The 22,808-nt window shown below is 37.6% G+C and overlaps 1 protein-coding gene across 1 annotated transcript in view; it reads right to left on the bottom strand.

Moving 5' to 3' along the window:
- Nucleotides 1-6,074: 6,074 nt before the first annotated feature.
- LOC139723772 (metallophosphoesterase MPPED2-like) overlaps nt 6,075-22,808 on the bottom strand; it is a 28,976-nt gene continuing 12,242 nt past the window's right edge. Inside the window, exons 5-8 of the mRNA XM_071634982.1 lie at nt 12,083-12,202; nt 10,841-10,949; nt 8,101-8,216; nt 6,075-6,571 (exon numbers count right to left, since the gene is read on the bottom strand). Of these exons, the coding sequence (XP_071491083.1) occupies nt 6,318-6,571; nt 8,101-8,216; nt 10,841-10,949; nt 12,083-12,202 (599 nt within the window). The 3' untranslated portion in view covers nt 6,075-6,317. The remainder of the gene's footprint in view (nt 6,572-8,100; nt 8,217-10,840; nt 10,950-12,082; nt 12,203-22,808) is intronic.

The raw sequence follows: 22,808 nt of genomic DNA on the forward strand, positions 1-22,808 counted from the left end.
CAATAAAGCCACATTCTGGCTCAAATTTGCACATCAAGGTAATTTACCAATCCCCAAAACGGCTGGCAGTGGAGGGATGAGTGGGGCAGCTGCTGTGTCTGTGTATCATATCATGGATAGCACTGGCCAACTACATTCCTATACTTCAGTTGCTTTAGTAACTGTCACGCTTACTCAATTGTAGAAACAGTCCATGCTGGAACAAATTAGTTATATGCAAACCTGCACAGTCTAGCTGTCTTTGACCACATTGCGAAATCTTTGCACGTTGAACCTTTATACATCAGTATAGGACGTTCTTGTGCGATGACACACAAATATTCCACGTTTCCATGAGATACCGCTACACATTTTCAAGTCATTGCAATAAGTACAACAATAGATCATATTATGTGACAAATCACCACATATACCCTGATAAATCTCAAACCCTGATGCCAATAAAATGTAACCTAAATGAAAAACATGAAAACTGAGGTTTGTGTTTCAAATGTGAAAGTTTAACACTACCTCCTGTTCTAATTTCAAAGTTTGAGGGTATTTTCTAAGCTACCAGGTACTCTCCCAGCGTGTTTAATTGACCTGTTGTGTCTGAACGTCGAATCTTTTAAAGTTTGACTGCTCCTGAACTTTAAAGTTCACTCTCCCAAAAAAAGATTAATGTGTTTACCTGGTTGGCTAACATTCCTAGCTTCTTTGCTGGACTACGAAAGTAAGTGGCACAAATTATATAGCCTTGGAAAGCTAAAAGTGATGAAGCAGACTTGAACACCAAAATTTACCAGGCTCAGAAAATCCCTGCTATGCAGCTTTATCAGAGTCTGTGTTCAGGTCATATACAATCATTTCAGCGGCATGCTGTGTTTGTCACAGCCCCATTTGGTCCACATTCTAGTCAGCTTAAGTAAAGGCGAATTGAAGCAAATTCCTGTTATATTACAAAATCCTCGGGACTGGCAGATTTCTTTCATTGTATCACAATTTAATTACAGCCAAACAAATAAGGAAAAATGAAGCACATAAGAATAATGTATACTTGGATAATAGTTCTGGGTCCTGAATTTTTACTTCATCACAATGAAATTGTAATGAAATTTCATTATATCCATGTCCATTGTAACAGGAGTGCACGGTACTGCAAAATCATTGAGGAAATCTCACTGTAATATTGTGAACAACGAGATCAAAAAGTAGACATGGGACAAATGCAAGACGAAAACAAAAACAAAACAAAAAAATATGCATAAAGTTACCGGCACCCATATAGGCAGAGGCAGAAATTTCTTTGAGTTGTTCTTATGTATGTGGGGTTTTTGGTGGGTTATTTTCTTTTTGTTGAGCACATTGATCTTAACCCTACATCTGATTCAAATTACAAATGTCTATGAGAGATTGGCACACATGTATTAAAGGTAGATGTCCTGTCACTAAATGAGGTATATAAACATAGGCAAAAGAGACGTAAATATTCTTTGAAAACTTATCATACAAAAGCAACAGGTAAGATATGCAAACACCTCCTTCTCTCCAGGTCTCGTGCCCCAGCAAGGGAGGCAAAAATCTTGTAGATAACCTTTCTCTCACTTGTTTCACTTTAATATCTATGTAAAAACAGTGAAAAGGCAAATTAAACCATACAAGAATAATACTGACATACACATTGAAATACAGATATGCTGTCACATACACAGTCAACAAAATGCTACTACACGTAATTATCCAAATTCATATATTCTCACCATATCCGACAAAAGTATCAGAAGCTCATACAAACTCAATAACAACAACAAAAAAGGCCAACATTTTCCTTTCTCGGCAGCATATAAACACAAAAATGTACAAAAACAGAGCTGTTTAGCATACTAAGAATTGCACATTTGCATATATGCTGTTGTGATGTCATCTTTGAGTTGGAATGCACCTCAATAAAAGTACAGTGCCTCTGCAGACTTTTCTTAATTTTTACTTCAGCTCTAGAAATGTTCATATACAATGTATCTCAATATTTCATACAGCCTTCATAAGTATGAAGAGGGACTAAAATTGATTACCCCCCCCCCCCCCATAAAGGAGGGGGGGGGGATGGACAAAAATTCATTGAAAAAATTATGACAGATACAAAATTGACTTTCGTATCAAATAAATAAACATGTTCTTTTAAAAAATTATTTCTACTGTACTTTATCTGCCAAATCATTGATTACAAGCTTCTGAACCACATTTTCTTCTTTTTTTTATAGAAAAAAGAGAATAACTGTGATCTCAAAAATAGACAACTGATCATTTGCTTGACAGACAGATATGTGATTTCATCAGGAGACTGCTTGAAGAAATCAAAAGACTTTGGAGTGTCTGCAGACAATCTTTAATTCAGGTGCAGTGGAGGTTTTCATGAAAGGTCAAAGGTCATGTTTCTTAGGAGTAACCCCACATATTTTAACATAAAATGACTTTTCCTGAAGGGGACCCACAGCAGAATGTTCTCACCAATGGCTTTGAAATGCTGTCTCAGGAATGTCTAGTCCTATAGCTTCATTTCAGGACCTACGACCATGTGGCATCTCTAATTCTTAGAGGGAACATTCCGTATGTTCTCTCTTTCTCTCTAACCAGTCATTAGTAGTAAATGTTCTCCCTTCTGGGATAATCAGCACTCTATAAGTGTGCATACAGCATTAAAGGAAAACTCCGGCTGATTTTTAGACTTTTACATTTGAACAACTATAAATTGGTTATACTGGGTAAGAGTCTCAGAATTGATAGTGATTGGATAACGAAATAAGAACGTTTTCAAAATTTATAACAAATCAAAACGAACAAGATGATGACATAGCAGCTTCACCATACAGTAGGAATGCAGGAGTGGGAAATTAAGGAAGGAGAATAAAAGATGAAAGCATGCATAAATTCTACAAAGATTATTTGTAAATTAAAAAAAAGCAAGCGGTATTGTAATGGGGAATTACACTGCCACATTTCTGAAATATGTGAGCCTCCTACTCATGTGTTCCAGTGGTGAGCCCCCTCCTATGCATTCTTATGGTGAAGCTGCTTCGTTATCATCCATGTTCAGCGTAATTTGTTTTGGTTTTCATACTATTGGTTTCTCTGCTCACGGACAACAATTAATTCCATAAATCTAACCATGGAGCCATCAATTTATGTACTACATGATGTAAAATCATGAAATCACCTGGACTTCCCCTTTAACTTCTTTGCAAATCTTATGGAAGTCACAGGACTCATATTTGCTCAAACTGATATTGGTCCCATTCCATTTCCATTACAAACATTTACTTTTTACCTACTTTTTAACTATGTTTCAAGCATTACAATTGCACACTATTACACTGTTGTACAATGTAAAATACACATACATGCATATAAAAAGAAATAAAACCCATTAGATTGCATTAAATAGCTGCTTCTACATACCATAATTTGAAAAAGAATGAATATAAACTTTACACAGACAATGTAAGTACAGTAGTGCTTTCACAAGTATCTTCAACTACACATTTAATTTCATTTTGTCAGTAGTTACCCACCTCTTGGAATTATGCTGATTTTAAGAGATTCTTCATTTTATCCAGTCTTTGCAATTGTCTAAACATCACAACCTGCATAACTAAGCTCAACAACACTGGTGCTATCAAATGATAGCGTTGGCTCCATAGCAAATAACAAAACACTTCCAGCCACAAAAGATGGCCACATACAGATAAGCAGCCTCTTGAGTTTCTGCACGCTCTACAATCATATTGCACTTCTATATGAAAGACGGCTACCTGAAGAAGCAAATGACTGCAACACGATGACAACATGAATGGTATTTGAGAGTTTGTAGTAAAGCAGTACCCAGAAGACTTGAAGCGTAGGGGCATGATTTGCGGGAAAAAAAAGAAAAGAAAAAGAAAAGAAAAAAAAAAGGATTACCGGTAGTCACACTGCAGCAGCACACTTTATGAATATTGAGCAATATACACGTACTCTAAAATATTTTAAGATCTAATTCTAATTGGTGATTTGGCCTGCCTCACTTGACGTCTGCACAAAACTTGAGGTAAAGGCATCACTGTTTTTTCACATGAACAAAATAGTTGGACAAACATACATTGATACAGACTGACAGACAATCAGCAGCCATGTAACTGGCTTTCTTGGTGCAGAGGAAGAAAATTGGCAGTGAGTGTACCAATGGACAAGTCACTTTGTTTAATATTCTCAAATCCACTCAAAATTCTCCAAAGTGGTTAATTCGTTCACCTCCTTAAACAAGGGGCACGACTTCGAAAATACGAAAAACGAGACAACATATATGTCAGCATTTTGCCAGTCGATATCCAGGGTCCAGTTTGATACAGCAGATCATAACTACACTGTACTCCAAAATCAATGTTGGCAGTTTTCATGATGGCATTTATGTTGCACAACCAAAGAGTCGCATTAAAGTCATTACAAGGGCAATTGCAATGATGGCAAATTACCACGATTGACTGCGCATCTCGTCACAGATGGAATCCATACAAGTGCAAACACCTGGATAAAAAATCCTTCTGCTGCTCAACTAATGATGATGATGATGCAAGCACATCAGAGAAAGATGCATCTCACCACACCATGTTTCAAGCGTTGCTTAACAACCCATGTCAGGTGTTTGGTGACGATATGGTACATCATTGTACTTGATCTTGCCATCCATTTCCTCAATAAAAGTGACGGTCTCTTACTTAGTAACAGCACATCAGACGATGATTGAATATGATCTGTGGCTGCATCAACAGCCCTTCTCATTTCGAAATTCAAGTGAAAAGAAAAAAAAAATCATATCTTTGTAATAAATAATTTGCCAATGAATGTGAAGTAACCGTGTCAAGTTGACATCACGGTACTCGAGGTAGAAAGGAAAAGCGACATTCTCGCTTTGTTTTTGTAAGTAGATTTTTCATCAATGCCACTTTGTGCTCCTGCACTGGTCCAGTCCATGCTCAGTAACAAGTAATGTTCCTTACAGATCTCCCTCCAGGTAAAGACACAACTTTCAAAAGCATCGATTTGGTTTCCGAAGACACAGTCTGCGAGCTCCAACATACAGCTTTTAACAACTCCTGTTGGCCTTGGGCAACAGTTCCACTTCAATTGTTGCAGCTTTTGAAAGTATCAGTCATCGACAAGATCAGATCTCAAACAACCTGCTCTGAATGCGGCAATTAATTTTGCATCCATCATGATAACATGATGAGATTTTTCACTCAAACAATCCATTCTTCAAACTTTCTTCAACAAGCTCTTCAGCCGCTTTGTGGTCACCCCTCTAATATTAGGAAGCTTTAGATTTTCGCAACGGGGACGTTCAGAGGAAAAAAAAAATGTTCTGAGCATGCGCAAAAGCGCGCATCAAGTCGATCTAAAAATAGCTCGCGTCGTCTGAGTTCTTCACCACGCATTCTGGGCTGTTATTACGTCCGCTCAATTCACGACGTAGACAGCTACTTGATGCACCGATCATATGGGGGCGCCATTTTATCTTTTATACGTTGCGTCCCAGGGTAATCTAAAGCTACTTTTCAGCACGACGCAGGGGGAGAGGAGAACGTCCAGCGCAAGCATCGTCTCAAACGTCTGCGCAGCAAATCTAAAACTCCCTATCTATTAAAAGCAAACGGAAATGTTCACACGCCATAATATGTAAAATTCTTCCCTTTGGTCACTGCTCTCATACAGACAGAGATTAATAAAATCTGGCACTTGATTTCATCCAGAAGCATCTTCTCTGTAACTCAATCTGAAAGAAAAATGAAAGTAAAACACGAAAAAAGAGAATCGGTTTTTCTTACTGCAATGTCTACCATGCCATCCCCTTGCCCACACCTGAAAACATCTGGTAAAACCAAGAAAAAAAAACCCCACCAAAAACCTCTTGTAGGATGCAAGAGTAGTTTCTTTGCAAGATAGATCCAATGATGATCATTGATTCAAACCTACCCACGGTCATTTGATATCCTGGACAATGGTAAGACCAATTGTTGACGTCATATTCATTTGGGCAACTCAAGTCTTTTTCTCCCGTAAACAGAGAACTGTTTTACGAGTGTCCTCAACACAAACCACAGACACTGTTCTACAGTCAAATTGTAAACACCTCTGTGGGGATCACCAAGTTGAAAAACTACCTCCAGCAAACATGTTACAAAGACAAAAAGATGCATTCAACAATTTCAATAAAAAAAAAAATCCAAATAAAAAAGGTACAAAACTGGGATAAAAAGGATCAATGTCAAAGGTCGTTCATGAAAATGTGAGTATTTCATGATTGGCTACACTGAACTCTCAGCCTCCACTGTTGGGACTCGGGGGGTTGGAAGATCAAAGACGATAGGCTTGTTGTTTGGACGGTAGCGCACATCGCATATCGAAGCGTTGACAAACACTGTGTGTCCATCTGTCGTCATGCCGTAACCCTCGTGAATGTGTCCAAAGACATGGTACTTTGGTCGTACGCGGCGCTGGATCGTGGAGAGGAGCTCAACGCATCCAACTCGCGTAGCGTCACGTGTGACGTCGCCATGGCCTGATACCGACGAGACAAATAATATGAAGATGAAATATAGTTTTGTCAATGATCTATTTAATGCCATCACTCCGAATGCAACAGCCATTATCTCTATTACACTGTAATTATCTGTGAAATATTTGCTACCTCTTTTTACCAAATCTATAGACTTCTGTGCATTTTGAAGAAGAAATTTCAATATCAAAAATCTAATGAAATACAAATCTAATGGTGTCATATAAAAAGAATACTTCCTAATCACAATGTCGTTTTTTGAATAGCAGTAAGCAGCTGCAGATTAGATACATACAGCTGCGATGTTTTAGTGATTTTGAAGAGAAAGAAGGTTTACTACATACAACACTACCTACCTGGTAGAAAATTAAGGGGAAGTAATAATTTCCTCAAAATTCCCTAGTTTTCCAAACACAACAGCCCCAATTCACGAAGGTGGTTTAAATTTGGTGACAGATTGTGTATGCCTACACATGTCAAGTAGCAAACATGCATTAATACGCTCATGTCAACAGTACCCTATTTCATGCTTATTTATATAGACTATAGACTATTCAAGCAATGGTCTAAATTTAAAGGACAAGTTCACCTTCATAGACATGTGGGTTGAGTGAATGCAGCAATAGTAGTAGAACACATCAATGAGAGTTTGAGGAAAATCTGACAATCCGTTCAAAAGTTATGATTTTTGAAGTTTCTGCTCAGTCACGGCTGGATGAGAAGACTACTATAGCTTGTGATGTCATATGAGTACAACTATATAACGAAAGTATAAAGAAAATTCAAGATATTCTCACTTTTCTCACATAATAAAAGAACACTCGACTTCTCTCTTTCAGAAGTCAGGGGGAATAATATTACCCCTAACATAAGTCAGTAACAAGTCGAGGAAATGTGCACCTTATTCAAAAAGTCAAGTTTTGTGAAATTCTCTTTTTATTTTCCTCATATCGTTGTACGCATGTGACATCATACACTGTAGTAGTCTTCTCCTCCAGCAGTGATTGTACAGATATTTTAAAAATTCATAACTTTTGAACGGATTGTTGGATTTTCCCCAAACTTTCACTGATGTGTTCTACTAACATTGTTGCCTTCACTCAATCCACATGTATATGAAGTTGAACTTGTCCTTTAAATCACTTTCATATATTCGGGCCAAAAAGTCTGACTTTCCAAAGAGGAGGAGCATATAAACTCAATACATGTCATCCTTGACTTTCCCTTATTTGGACATGACTGTAAAAGTGGAAATTTTTGCGATGTTAAAAACATAAAAGCACACAAATATTTTTGCTTCCTATATGTTCCAGTAGTTCATGTCTGGATTTCATAGAATCAAAAACATGTGAACTCATCTTTACTAGTCGAGCGCAAAAAATTACTCACACAAAAGATATTCACCTTTACAGTAACCACACAGCTCAGTTGCTAAATTCGATTCAACGTATAAACACTTGTTTTACTTTGCTAGTTTAACAGATTTCTCTGTCAAATGGCCAGAAGTAATAAGTTGAGTCGGCAGTGCCTACCGAGAGGGGGTCCATGTGTGACCAGGATGTCAACACCCTCTGGGATCTTGTTCCACTTGTTCAACAAGGCCTGTCCCCTGGGCAGGTTGAAGCCCCAGTCACAAAACACAGGTTGCCTGGATATACACAAGCATCAAGGTCAAAGATAAGAAACAGCAGATATGGTGCTTTGCTTTGTTTTGTTTTGTTTCTGTCACAGCAGTTTATGAAAATGTGCAAATTTGTATGCTGCCCACTGCAGGACAGACAAAGAGGAATAAGACATACCTGTCAGGAAACGAGAAAGATCTTGCAAAGTGTGACGATCAGGCAGCAAATTCAAACATCTCAGTGGCAGGAGTCATAGAAATTGATTTCATTGAGAACAATTTTGAAAGAATTTCATCAGAAAAAAGCCATAGACTGGATTCACAGCACAAAGGCACACAATATTAAAAGTGTCTGAAATGAATTATGGTGAGTATCAAATTAACATAATACAGTGGAAACTCGATATAACGAGATGGTCGGGACCGAGTCGTTTTCCTCGTTATAGCCGATATCTCGTTATATCAGTAGGCATAAAAGAAAGCATAACATAAAGACATTAATTTGCACATGTGGGACTACCCATCATCTTTCAATCTATATTGATAACTTGGTAATGTGTGTGAGGTAATTACTCACCTTTATGGGTAAGAAGATGTTTTTTCGCCAATGAAATCCGATATCAAGAATGTTTTTCTTATCAGCTGTAGATGTTTGAATTCGTAAATCTATATATGTGACCCGCTACAACAAAATGATCCTAAAGTCGGGCGAGGTCGATTATTTGAAAATTGCATGATATAATCCCCTAATCTTTCTGCTTTAAATTGATATATAACACATTTTATAGAAATAATCGGCTGCGGAGATATCGATGTTTAAAAGAGAGCATGTCGAGACGTCTGGAAAATCACTGTTACGAGAAAAGCGCCCTAAAAGTCTTCCTTTCGACGCAATCGCTATCAAGGGACACGCAAGTCAGTTTTCACCTCTGGACAATAGAAGGTAAGCCCTAGCAACCCCCGAAGAGTTCATTCAAGCACATCAGCATTGGCGGTCTCCTCACCAACCAATCAGTGACCAGGATGTGAGAAGCGGCTGAGCATAGCACACCCCGCCCGCACGCATCAGTCGACTGGGCAGTGTGCGAGCTTCACGCTTCGGTTAGCAGCAGGCAGCAAACTGACCAATGAGATCACTCTGGTCGTTGTTAGGGGCGGAACCTATCTGTGGCGCTCAATCCAAATTTTCGAACCAGTTTCTGCTTCGTTGAAACGCCAAAAAACATGTCTCAGAAAAACGCTATTTTTTGGTCTTTCCTTTGATAATTTTGCTTCAAAATTTCGACAGATGATAGAAGACATGTTAGACTCCAATAATATATCAAAATCAGAAAATCGTAAGTTTTGACCAATTTTAATGCTCTGACTTCAAACTCGATTTTCACGGCTTCGACCGTTCGCGACTTTAGGACCTTTTCGTTGTAGCGGGTCACATATAGCTTGCGATTATGTGGAGATCGTCTGGGGATTGGTGTGTGGTTATGGTATGGGTTTGTATTGTGTGTGGAAAGCTTGAATAATGGTCTGCACAATGCTGTGTGTGTATGTGTGTGTGACACATTCTGTATGTACAAGTACATTGTGACTGTGTGTGTGTGAAGATGGGGAATTCCCTATGTAGAAAGCCAATCACAGCATCAGATTGCCTCACACTTGCTAAACGTCATGATGATGTCATGTATACGGCCGTCCCACCACATTTTCTGCATGTACCACACACACACATACACGTACAACATGCGGTGCTAGCTGTAGAGTGAACTGAAGAAAATATGTGTGTACAAGACAGTTTTTGGCGCATCGAGCTTTACAATCTCGGAACATGATAGCACAGGCGAAGTAAAGCTTTACCCGAAGACATTTTGCTTTACCTCGCTATATCAGGTTTGATTGGCTATGTTTTTCTTTGTTTGGAAATCACAAAATTTATCTCGTTATAGCAGTTATTTCGTTATAGCCGATCTCGCTATAAGAGTAGCACTTTACATAGACTTGTGTGGAAGGACATTTGGGACCGGGAAAATTTCCTCGTAATAACCGATATCTCGTTATAGCAGAGTTCGTTATACCGAGTTTCCCCTGTACTACCGTAGAAGTCATACTAACAAAATAGGACAAAACTGGATGAGCAGCTGTACATTCAAAATAATCCACAGAACCAGAAATGAGGACAGATCAGAATTTTTTTTGAATAGATTTCATGTGAATATTTGGAGAGAGAAAAAAACAACAGCAACAAATGTTCCAAAATTACAACTACACATATCTCTGAAACAGTTAATACTGGCACAATAACTATGAAGCTTAGATTTTTTGTTTCAGGATGTGGAAGATTGGAAGGTGTAACCAGAAGTAAATTTGAATTTCAGGCGTAAGCCAATCACAACCAAGGATGTGTAGTTCCTTAACTCGTTGAGGACGAATCCCGAGTATACTCAGGCAGGTGTCTATGGGAAATGCGTGTTGTAGCAAAACCAAACCGTCCTCAACGGGTTAAATTACTGTAAAAAGATAGTGAACTAAAATGCCTGCTTAATAGTTGAGAGTAACATGACTATTGATAGGATGACTTAAGGCAAATAACTCCAATCAAACAACTGTTTTGGAGACGACATCACAGACAAGATACAGAAATATAATTTATGACTCACCAGGGAGATCCATATATCCTGAATCCCATCACTCGGACCTCAGAATCCTCCAAATAGATGCAGTTGGTCAGTTTTGATTTGATTGATTTCCAGTCGTCTTCTTTTAGACCTGCAGAGAACATTGCACAACTTTTGTTTGCATTTGAAGTCTACACATAGCACCAGCAGGGGGGGGGGGGGGGGGGGGGGGGACCAATGGTAAAATACTCAACATATGTCATGGTAATTCTGTTTTTTATCATTTCTAATATTTACTTATTTAATCATATGGCTTCACTCTAAATAGTTTTTTCAGATTGCAAAAAGGGTGTAACTACAAAAATGTTAGCAGTTAATGATAATAATCATGACAATCATAATAATAACAATAACAACAAAATAATAATCTTACTCTTTTTAAAGGACAAGTTCACCTTCATAAACATAAGGATTGAGAGAATGCAACAATATTAGTAGAACACATCAGTGAAAGTTAGAGGAAAATTAGACAATCGATGCAAAAGTTATGAATTTTTAAAATTTTTGTGTTGGAACCGCTGGATGAGGAGACTACTACAGCTGGTGAGTCATATGCGTACAACAGTAAAAGAAAATGCAAAAGAAAATGCAAAAGAAAATTCAACATATTTTCACTTTTTTCGCATAATAAAAGAGCACTTGACTTGCCTCTTTCTAAAGGCAGGGGGAATAATATTACCCATAACATTTGTCGGTAACAAGTCTGGGGAATGTGTACTTTTTTCAAGAGATGGAATTTTGTGAAATTCTCTTTATATTTTCCTTATATTGTTGTACGCATGTGACATCTAAGTTATTCATACACTGCAGTAGTCTTCTCATCCAGCGGTTACTGCACAAAAACTTCAAAAATTCATAACTTTTGAACGGATTGTCTGATTTTCCTCAAACTTTCAATGATGTGTTCTACTAATATTGCTACATTCTCTCAATCCTTATGTTTATGAAGGTGAACTTGTCCTATAAGTAAATGTGAATCATAAGGTGGATGAAATACATGAAAATCATACACATAATGACTGATACATCACGAGACAGGAGAAATCTTCAACAAAGTCTTATGTCGAGCAGGTCTGAATTTTCTCTTCTCTTTTTTACCAGGAGTGGCTTCCCAAGGAGGGGAGATTCACACAAACAGAAGTAGAGAGAAATTAAATGGGCAGAGCAAGGTCTCATAAAAGGAAAATATCATCCACAATAGAAGGACGTAAGAGTTCTAGGAACCTTGAAAAGCTGAAGCAAAGCTCATAAACACGTGGCTGTTCCTCTCCCTCATCAATTCTTCATCAAAGGTGACTTCGTGGTTTCCCGCGATGACGATTTTGTGCCTGTGCGGGAGCGTGCCTGTTTGTGGTAGCAGTTGGGAAATGAAGACACACAATTACTAAGTGCCACACTTAAGAACTGACATATCCAGGAGCAACAAATCCATCAATCAACATACTTTATTAAAAGTTGAAGCCATACTAGATATCATGTAATAAGGTCTCACTCACGTGTACGTACGCACATATCATGCCATTAAACCCGTCTTCAATAATAGATCAAGGGAAACATTAAAAAACAGCGTACAGCGTAGGCATTTTCAATGTTGCATATGTATACACAGTCATTACGTTCCATCGCTGCACACTGGCACTGGTCCGATGGTCCCTGAACAGTAAAGATCATTGTTGGACCAGTAATATTTTTAGGATTGGACCAGTAAAAATCGGAAAAATTAGGTACCTACTGGTCAGACAAACAGGTTAGACCAGTAGAAGAAAAAAAATGGGTTAGTATGCAGCCCTGCATTTCCACAAAGGGAAAAAAATGAACATGTTATGACCATGTTGTTTTTTCTATCATTTCTATTATATCTTTATGTTATTCTTACATTGCTTAAAGTATTTTCAACGTAAAAAACTTTAAAATTAATTTGTCTAGATTTCTGTGATTTGTCTAATTCACCTACCAATTGTGTAAATGTCAAGTATTTACCATCACTAAAGCCAGTGATTTGCTTTTGTTCTTGCTTTTACCGGTCTCATTTTTTCTATTCCTTTAAAAAGGGAAAAATCTCAGAGCACACTTTTCAACAGGAATTCAAACCAGCAGGACACACAGTTTCAGTGAAACAGTTATCACAAGCCTGTACAAAAAAAAAACCATATCAAAGGCATAAAAGTATGATATTCTAAAGAAAAATATTCCATTCCCCCTCCACCCACAAAGAAAAACAAGTTTCACATTTCTAATGTCTATATCCACATCTAATTCTGATAGTGAGCAGTGACTTATTCTGTCATGTGTGCACAATGGCATGAGCCACTGCGGTGGAAATAAAATCCTTAGTCGCTGGTCGTGTTTGGCAGTTGTTTGCTATGCAAAGGTTCTTGCTACACACTTTCCTTGTGGGGGATTTTCATGAGGTCTTGATATGATACACGTATGTACATACAATCATTAGAATTTGTCTCTAACAGAGTGATTTGGACTGACCATTACTTTTTGCTTCTGGTCAAACTGTATCCACATACCTATAGGCACAAATGCTGCAGTAAATTAACTGAATTTTTATAAGTAGCACAAACATTCCAACACTATTGTACACACAAAAAAGAATGCATTTAATTAGCAAATGTAGAGCTATTCAAGTTTAACTAGCACATTTGGCATTTAAACAATTATTGCCAATATTGTGCATGAACATGGAACTTCAGTATACACAGTATATCATTGTACTACATGAATTTGCCTAGCTACAGCATGGAAGCTCAGTCAAATTTGAAGGACTACATACTTTGTTGCTGTTTACTTTGCTACAAAGTGCATCCCCTATATACAAGCAGCCAGAACATGACAGTAAGAAAAAGATGATGTCATCTTTTCTAATGACAAATTGCTTTCCTCAGAAAAAAAAAAAAAATCACCACGGCCAGTTCATGACAATGTACGCACTGAAATAATCATCTTAATACCTGGATGTAATAAGAAAATTTCAAACAAAACACTCTCTCAATACATCCAGAAAGGCATACATAGTTGTAGTTCAAGAGCAGTGAAAGTTGAAGCCAAGTCTCTCTGTTTTGTTTTGTTTTGTTTTTTCTTACTGAATAATGAGCAGTGCACAAACATTTGGAGAATGAAAGATAAAAGAAAATCTGCAAAAATGCTACAAAACTTGAAGTGAAGATAAATTGAAAATCACTCAAAGCAAACAGCAGTAAACACAATACAAGTTGTATATTTATGTCTTCCACCTTGTAGCCATAACTCTGCATAGCTTGAAACAAAGGTACATGTATGGTTCGAAACAATCTGGATATGACAGACAGCTGCTAAGAAGTTGAGAATTAAGCATTCACTAAACAGAATGCCTCCTGGGCTCTTTGTTCTTTGCATCATTGAGCAGGCCTGACACTGTAAGATATGCTGGCATCAACAGAATCGAACAATGTGCCCTATAAAAGTGAAAACTTTTGTGCAATTAAAGGCATAATTTACCATTTCCACATTAAACAAAACCCCAGCATTAGTGCTTTAAAATAGTTCTAAAATGTGAATTAGGGAAAGAAACAACCAATGTAAAAATTTGAATCAGTAAAATCGATATAAGTGTTCTTAAATATACAAAATGTGAACAATAGTTATAATAAAAATGTTCCCAGACTAAACCATCTACAGTTACTGGTACAGTTTATTAAGAAAAATATTGATATCTCCTTATATTTAAGGCTTTATTGCGAAAACTGTATGGTAGGATGTTTTGTGGTACAGCAGACCTCCTCATATGCATCAAATGTGATATCTTAAACATTTTTAAAATCACTGCACCCAAAGGTAAACAGGACCTTTAACTTTTCACAATTGGCAAATTTTAGTGATTGCCACTTATGTAACAATCTTGTGGATGGGAGGACTTCTGTAGATATTTTGATACAGGTCTCAAAAAAAAATGTTTTGGGTTTTCTTCTTTTCACTCTATTTCAGATGGGCACAAAATAGGTAAACAATTATCACTCTTTGTAAAATAAAACATCTTTACCATATTCCATAAGCTGAACATTTTCACTGAACTATTGCAAAAATTTCAGACATTGAAACATTTGACTTGGAGATCTCCCATTTTTGAAATGCCTACACATTCTCTAATATTACACTGTATTCATTGTCAATTGGGCGGCTGGTAAATTCTTTTTTTTTCACTTAAATTCAGAATCAATTCAACCCTGGAACTGCTCAATAACTGAAAATGCCTAACCCCACCCCCTCAAGGTCTTAAGAAAGAGAGAGAGAGAGAGAGAGAAGAGACTATTGCACGACAGCAAAATGCCATAGACAAAGGCTCCATCAGGGGAAATCCCCTAATAGGTTTCCCTCCATTTTACGGCCTCACTATCTCCCTGGGCTGCCCCAGTTAAATATTCTTCTGCTGGGGAAAATTGGGAATGAGAATGCCTCGTTTGCTCTGTAATGGATGACTGATGTGGCCACTCGAAGGACAGAGTAGAAAGAGTATCCATGCATGCATTTATAGCATGGCATGTTTCATGTGCTCTAGGCTGGGGCATATTCCTTGTTAACGACCAAGCACCTCCACATTATACATAAAATCTGTCTGGTGTTCAATAAAAAATAAAGAAAGAGAATGCATCCCATTAATGCAATAAATGCATGTTTTCCACTCTTTTCTCCCAATTCTTCCCCCCCCCCTCTCTCTCCCTCTCTCTCTCTCTTACTTTTTCTTTTAATCTATTTTTATGTGTGCTTTCTTCTGTTTCTCTGTTGTCTGTATCAATACAGCCGTCTGTCAAGATAGTGTAAAACCAGACATTTTCACGGGCATTTTAATTTTGTGAACTTAGCAAAATCGAAGACTCCTGAAATTAAAATGTATTTGAAAGTTCCTGTCTGCACTATTCATGCATTGAATGCCAGTGGCAATTCATTAAATTTTCTTGCTTTACAGTATACGTTGCATGTTCTCAAAGTATCTACTAGATTTCAAAATGTGTTCACCTTTCTTTTTTCTCTTCTTCTTTTTCTTCCCTCCCTCTCTCGCTCTCTCTCTCTCTCTCTTTCTTTTTTTTTTCTATCGCATCATACATGTATCTGAGTCCTAAATCAGCCTAGCATGATTTGCTGAAGAATACATGTTCTTTGCTTATGGTGCAACAGATATAATCACTACTGTTCAAAAACTGTTGACAGTTGGATAACAAATGTACCCACCAGCATCCTATCACATCTCATGGCATGCCTATTTTCAGCAACGTTTACCTTAAATAATCACATACACAAACCATACGTGCTATCTCAGTTGTTCTGTTGGTATGGACACTAAAAAGAGATTAATTCAATTGGAAAATAATTCAAGATGTGTTTTTAAACAAAAAGTCTGATTTTAAAGACAAAGCACATCACACAACGTTTATAAGCAGGGCACTTTCGTGCCTCCTTTCTCAAGGCACTACCCAGGGACTGTAACACACTGCACCCTCTGCCCAGATAGAGTATGCACACACCCATCCCAAGCTCTCATCTACAATAAGCACAGCATCACTCAGACTCACATGGTGGAACTTGTCTTGAGGTGGGGGGAAAAAAGGGGGGGGGGGGCTTCTATTAACCTTTACAACACCTCTAGTTAGTAAATTTCATTCCACGCCCTTTGTCACTCTTTACTGCCCTCTCTTATATCATGTCTACACTTCTTGATCTCGTATCTGTGCAGATGTAGGCAGTACTTTGATGTACATGTCAACAGGGGACTCGTGCATTAAACTGTTCGGGCATGTTATAGGGCATAATAATTTGGGCAAGATAACTGCTGGGTCTGAATCTGCACAGACTACCAGTCCCAGGGTTCTGTCGGCATCAACTCTCTCTGCAAGCTACAGTTCAAGAGAAAGCAGACTGCTCTGACAGGAGGGCTCTTCAATTCTTAAAGAAAGTAGAAAAGGGGGAGAGGAAGGGGGGTCCCCTCCTCTTGGCACGGGTCAACATAAAAAATTACAATGAAGCTCTGGATTGCAGTGTTGATAAGACTTGACGGTTATTACTTGGTCCATCATAATTTTCAAGAATATATTAGATGGGACACGGTTCTCCTCTATTGATGAGCCATTTTAAACTGCTGCGTCATTTTCGATACACCTAATAGATTGTATACCTGGATGAGGTGCTTCAGATCACTACGAGTCGACTCATGCTTCTTACAATGTAGCTTTCTCCTAAACAAAAACAAAAAAAAATTATCTGCGGATCTGACTGATCAGGCCTACTTATCAGTTTTATTGTTCACAGCGTGGATTTCGTTTAATAGCATGGTAAACCTGAGTTTCACATGATACAAATGTATCATGTTCATAAGCTTTGCCACTCTTTAACGGCTCACGTCAGTAAATACTGCATACAGCCAATATAAATAATGGCACATTTTGGTGTATTATGCAATGATGCAATATTATGCTCTACAAATCATTCTGACAACATTATTTTCACACATTAGTAGTACTGGTAGTAGTAATGTGTTCATTCTGATTTTTTCTTTTTTACTTTGCACCCTCCCCCTCACCCCCTCCCCCAAGTATATCAATAAAATTCACATCCAGTAAAATAATATCAACAGTGTTTTGGTAACTCTAATGTCCATGCCATTGTCACTACATGGTAGCATGGCAATGTTGATGCTCATTAATACACTTCAGCTGTATGTTCAGGCAGTGGATAATGATGATGAAATGCATCAAGCAAGAGCGAAGGAATCCATCTACAGGGGAGGGCATACGCAGACAGCCTATATGCAACGTAGACAGCCTATATATATGCAACGTCCGTCGCTGCGATGCCTTCCCCACTTCATCCATCCAAACGAGACACCAGAGCAAACACCACTCCATCCTCCATATTCATACCCTGAAGTTCGGCCGCATTTTCCCAGGGACGCAGGTCATCAAGATCTCCGCTCGGAGAGACAAATGACCCAGACGGAGCAGAGTGAGTGTGTATGTCTGGTCTGCCTTAAACACTTCTTATTATGAATGGCACATGGACACTATTAATGATACAAGCATGAGGGCAGTGGTGCTGCCAACCATGATGAAATTAATGATGATGACGATGATGACGATGATGACGATGATGATGATGATGATGATGAGGATGATGATGGTGATTACAATAATAATGATGGAGAATGGGGATCACTGATGATGAAGATGAAGATGATAATGGCGATGATTAAGAAGAAGATTACGATTATGATGATGCAAGATGTATATCAATGATGATGATGATGATGAAAATTTAAATGATAAAGATGATGATGATGGATAAAGATGAATAGGATGATGACAAAAATGAGTGAGAAAATAAAGCAGATGATGAGGAAATTGATGATGACAAATGCAGAATTCTTTGAAAACTCATCAGGGTCAGTAAGAAAATCTTGGAACATCTACCACAAATTAATTAATTAATTAATGATGGTAACAATGAAAATAGCAATCTAGCTGGCAGTGGTAATCATGTTGAACATAGTGACAAAGTGTTCTCGTCACAATAGACAATATGAAGTCTCATTAAATTGCATTATATTTAGAAATCGACCTACAAAGTATACATGCCAATTTGATGTAAACTGTCTGTCCAGACACTTGTTTTTCAATGCCAATGTTCATGACAAGCACAAAAAAAAAAAGAAGATAGCGTCGATGATGAATCATATTTATGAAGATGCTGCTGGTGGCAGTGATGGTGGAAATGGTCATGGTGGTAGTAACACTCACAGAATGACAAATGCCACTAAACACAAATAAGAATGGTAGGCCTATTCATGATAGTTATAAACTGTATAACTTAGTCTAAAGAAAACACTGCATGAAGTGTATAAATATGAATATTTCTAAAGCTGTCTGTGCTTAGTAATCATTTTTGGAGTTAAAAAAAAAACCCACCAAAAACATGTGGACATACTGACTGCTCCTTTGACATGAAATGCAAACTTTATCATGCTACAGATTGTTCAGCGGTACGGTTTACCTGTATGGCCTACTCATTTAGCCCCCTACATCCAAGAAGTTTAAGCAGTCTACAAGTACAATGTGAGGCTGACATGGAACTGATTAATGATGTGTGGAAGGTGGCAGCTGGGGGTGGGGGAGGGGATTTCTAGGGTAAAGTCAAGAGCCCATACCCTGGGAAAACATCCTCGGGGGAGCCAAGGAGAGAGTGCAGTCAGGTAAGTCCTAATTCTTCTTCCGGCATCAGGAGATAGCATCTTTGAATTGTTGTAAAGCGCAGCAATGTGTCTCCCTTGATGGTTTTTAAAGGGTGAATAAACTTTTAAAATATTCCTCCTCCCATCTGTTAAATCACATGTCTTCAATGGATTCCCCCTCCCCCCCCCCCCCCCCACCACCACCACCTAGGCTTCTAGAATAATGATAATAATAACAGTCAGTTCTTAGAACGCATATTACCATAAGATAGTCTCTATGCGTGAACAAAATTAATGAAAACAAAATCTATGACATATTTCTCTATTCAAACATGTAATCAACAATTATCAAAAAGGTGAGTTTTTAACACAGATTTGAATTTATCAAAATCTGTAATGGATCTAATACTGAGAGGGAGGTTATTCCATAATGAGGGTGCCATAACAAGGCAAGCTTATGTTGAAAAATTCACTAGCAATGATTTTGTTCCCTCATATCAGTATGTACAATTCATCATTTTTCCATCATAAGCAACAGTAATGTATTTCAACAAGTGTTGTATGTCTGAAGTAGATGGTATACATTTTCTTTTTGTTTTATAATGACGGCACACTGACTAAGATCGTCACAGAAATTTGAAACATATCCTCGTTTTCATGGAGATCACAGGAAAGAAAGCTTTTGTAAGGAAAACCCACAAAATCTCAAAAGGCAATACATTCTTTTCAGCCTCTCCCTTCCTCTCTGCATTGTTAAAATATGAAACAGAGAACAAAACAAAAAGAGAAATGCAGCAATAATTGTACTGTTGTATTGTACAAAATGTTGTAATTCATCTTAAATGATAATAATACAATAATGAGCAATCATGAACGTAACAATTGTACTGCATCCAAGAAAGTAATACTCCTTGTATACGGAGGTGAAAATCTCCTTTAGATGTGGACGTGTCACAATACTGCAGACTTTTTTTTTTCTCTCAGTTTCATGGTAGGCATAACTATACATACACTTGTATACTTCAATACAGATCTGCCAAAAGTTCAAACAGAAAAAAAAGTAATAAAATAGATGTCGCAATGACATTATGCACATGCCCTTGCATCCTACAACCTTGTAAGTGGTGCAGTATCGATCCATTGAGGACTGGCTGGCTTTGCTATATACAACACACATTTCCCACACTTGCCGGAATGTACTCAGGACTTGTCCTCAACAGGTTAAGGGAATTTGAACACTATTTTGGGAGGAAGTTGTTGGGTTTGAGAGCAGATCCTATAATAATGCACAGTTATCTTTACTCACAAATGAATACATGCACAAACACACACACACTCTCACAAACACACACACATACACAAAGGAATCAGGAAATTTTGATAAAGGAATAAGAATCTTTACATCAGAACACAAAATACATGCTGGACAGGCGTACACATGTAAAATAATTTATCACCTTGCTCCCTGTACCATCAACATTCCTGGAGAAAGAAAGCTCAAAGCAACTGAAAATTTTGACCACTCAAATTTAAAGTCTAGAAGCATATAATAAAGTTGAAACTGGTGCAATCAATTGGTAGTTACGCAACCTTCTTGATACAGAGGCATTACTATTCACTTTTAAAGGGAAAGTTGTACTTTAAAACTAAAGTCAGACAAAACTAATCTAAATATAGATAAAAATCATTTAAGTAATGATAGTTGGCATGTTAGTCAGTTGTCTAGATACAGTGTAATTCAGGATGTGCAGAATAAAAGTCTTAATGCCATCCTATGGACTGTATATTACAATGATGACATCTTCATAGAAATCGTTATCGTGCACAGAAACAGACCGAGATAATCACGTCTTGAAGCTGGACAAGACAGGACAACTCTTTCACTGGCTGTTTAATAAACCTGATATTTTCCTAAAGACAAATTTTACCCCCAAAAAAGATATAAGTAGTTCATTCATAATACAGGATTGAAGACATTCTAACAATAATGGAGACTCTATAGCTATGTGGTACCTTTTAAGCGTAATAATTCTCAAGAGTAAAATATGACTCGTTGAAATCTAAGTCAATGGAAAATGCAATTGGGCAAATTATGTGTCTGAGCATGAATTCATGCAACAAGCAAGTGTGCAGTGATTGCTCAGCAAACTCACTAGTCAATAAGGACAATACCAGCTTGAGTGCGATGCCATGAACATGTCTTTTCTAGGGCCATGTTAAAAACATTCCCCCCCCCCCCCCCCATGATAAGCCAATTTCCCATAGAGCTACATTTGTATGCACGGCGCACTCTCTTTCTATACATGTACAGTGTACAGTTGTATTATAGGCAATGGTTTGGATTTTCTGTCACAAAGCCAGCTGCAACGCATCCACTGTTTGAGAAACACTGTTGTAGTTGGTCGATGTACAATTATGTACAACCCACATTTAACAGAATATCACTTTGGGCTGAGTTGATGCACCAGGGTAATTAGATTCATGGTACCAGTGGTACATGTATGTTTGATAATGACCAGACTGACTGCATTTACTGATGTCAGATACATTTTATAGTTGAATCAAAGATTTGTATGAGGTAGCCTGCCTTATGACTAAAAAATGACCAACAACTTTATGTTTGGATATCATGCAGTGCAGCACACTATAATGATTATGATAATCACACTGTACATGTACACTAATAAATTAAATACAAGTTGTACTATCATACATACAATGTACTGTACATTGTACTATGCACTTCACCATGCTTTCCTTTGTGTTGTCATCATTTAATGATCTCTATAGAATGTATCATTATACTCATAAATCATGCTGATATAGATATGATTACTTATTTCTTCTCTCCCCCCTCTCCCATTCTGAATTTCTGTATTCTCAACTTTAACATTACTGTCAAATCTGTACAGAAAAGTCCACTCAATGGAGATTGTTGCAATGACCTTAATGGTGCGGACACAGATAATCTTTCTACACAGAGCCATACAGCAGCCATATTCCATTTTAAGAGACCCATGCAGGGGCTGTGGAAAACTTTTTTTTAATGTGAGGGTAGGGGCTGCGGAGGAGCGAGGGGATGGTGAGGGGATCAATGGTAGCACTCATCAATGGTTTGGTCAAGGGTCAATATTATCCCCACACCCAAAGGGAAGAATCTTGGGGCAGAACCCTAAGAAAGTCATTGGTGTTTTGTTTTGTTCTTATTCTATCTATTTTTTTACATTTTTTTTTTATGTGAGCAAAAAATTGTGAGGGATCATAAAAGTTGGAGATCATGAAAGAAAGAAATATGCTCTTTAAATCACATAATTTGGAAATATAACCTTACAGTTTCTTAACTTTTGACTCATTTTTGAAATATTTTCTGTGAAATGAAGTAGGGCAAATTCTGTTCAATTTAAAGTTTTGCATCTGGCCATTTTTACAATCAGTGGTGTAAAACACGGTTTTGGCACTAATTGGTGTATAACTTTCTTATACACTGACAGATATGCATTATTTTTTCTCATAAACTTACCACCCACAGTGTCTACCTTGGGTACCTTAATGAACTTTCCTCTCTTTTTCTTTCAGATGTGGCATGCACTTACATGCTTGAAATCCAACACTTCGGGTGTATGCACTCTGACATGGTTTTTTTGTCAGACCTAGCATATTAAATTGTTCATTCCTTTTCATTATTTTTGTTGTTGTGGTGATAGACAGGTATCCAACATTAAGAACTATTATGTTTACCAGGTTCTG

This window comes from Diadema antillarum, unplaced genomic scaffold, assembly GCF_040938485.1.
Source record: "Diadema antillarum isolate AM-2024a unplaced genomic scaffold, OU_Dant_1.0 scf00000199, whole genome shotgun sequence".
NCBI classification, from domain to species: Eukaryota; Metazoa; Echinodermata; class Echinoidea; order Diadematoida; family Diadematidae; genus Diadema; species Diadema antillarum.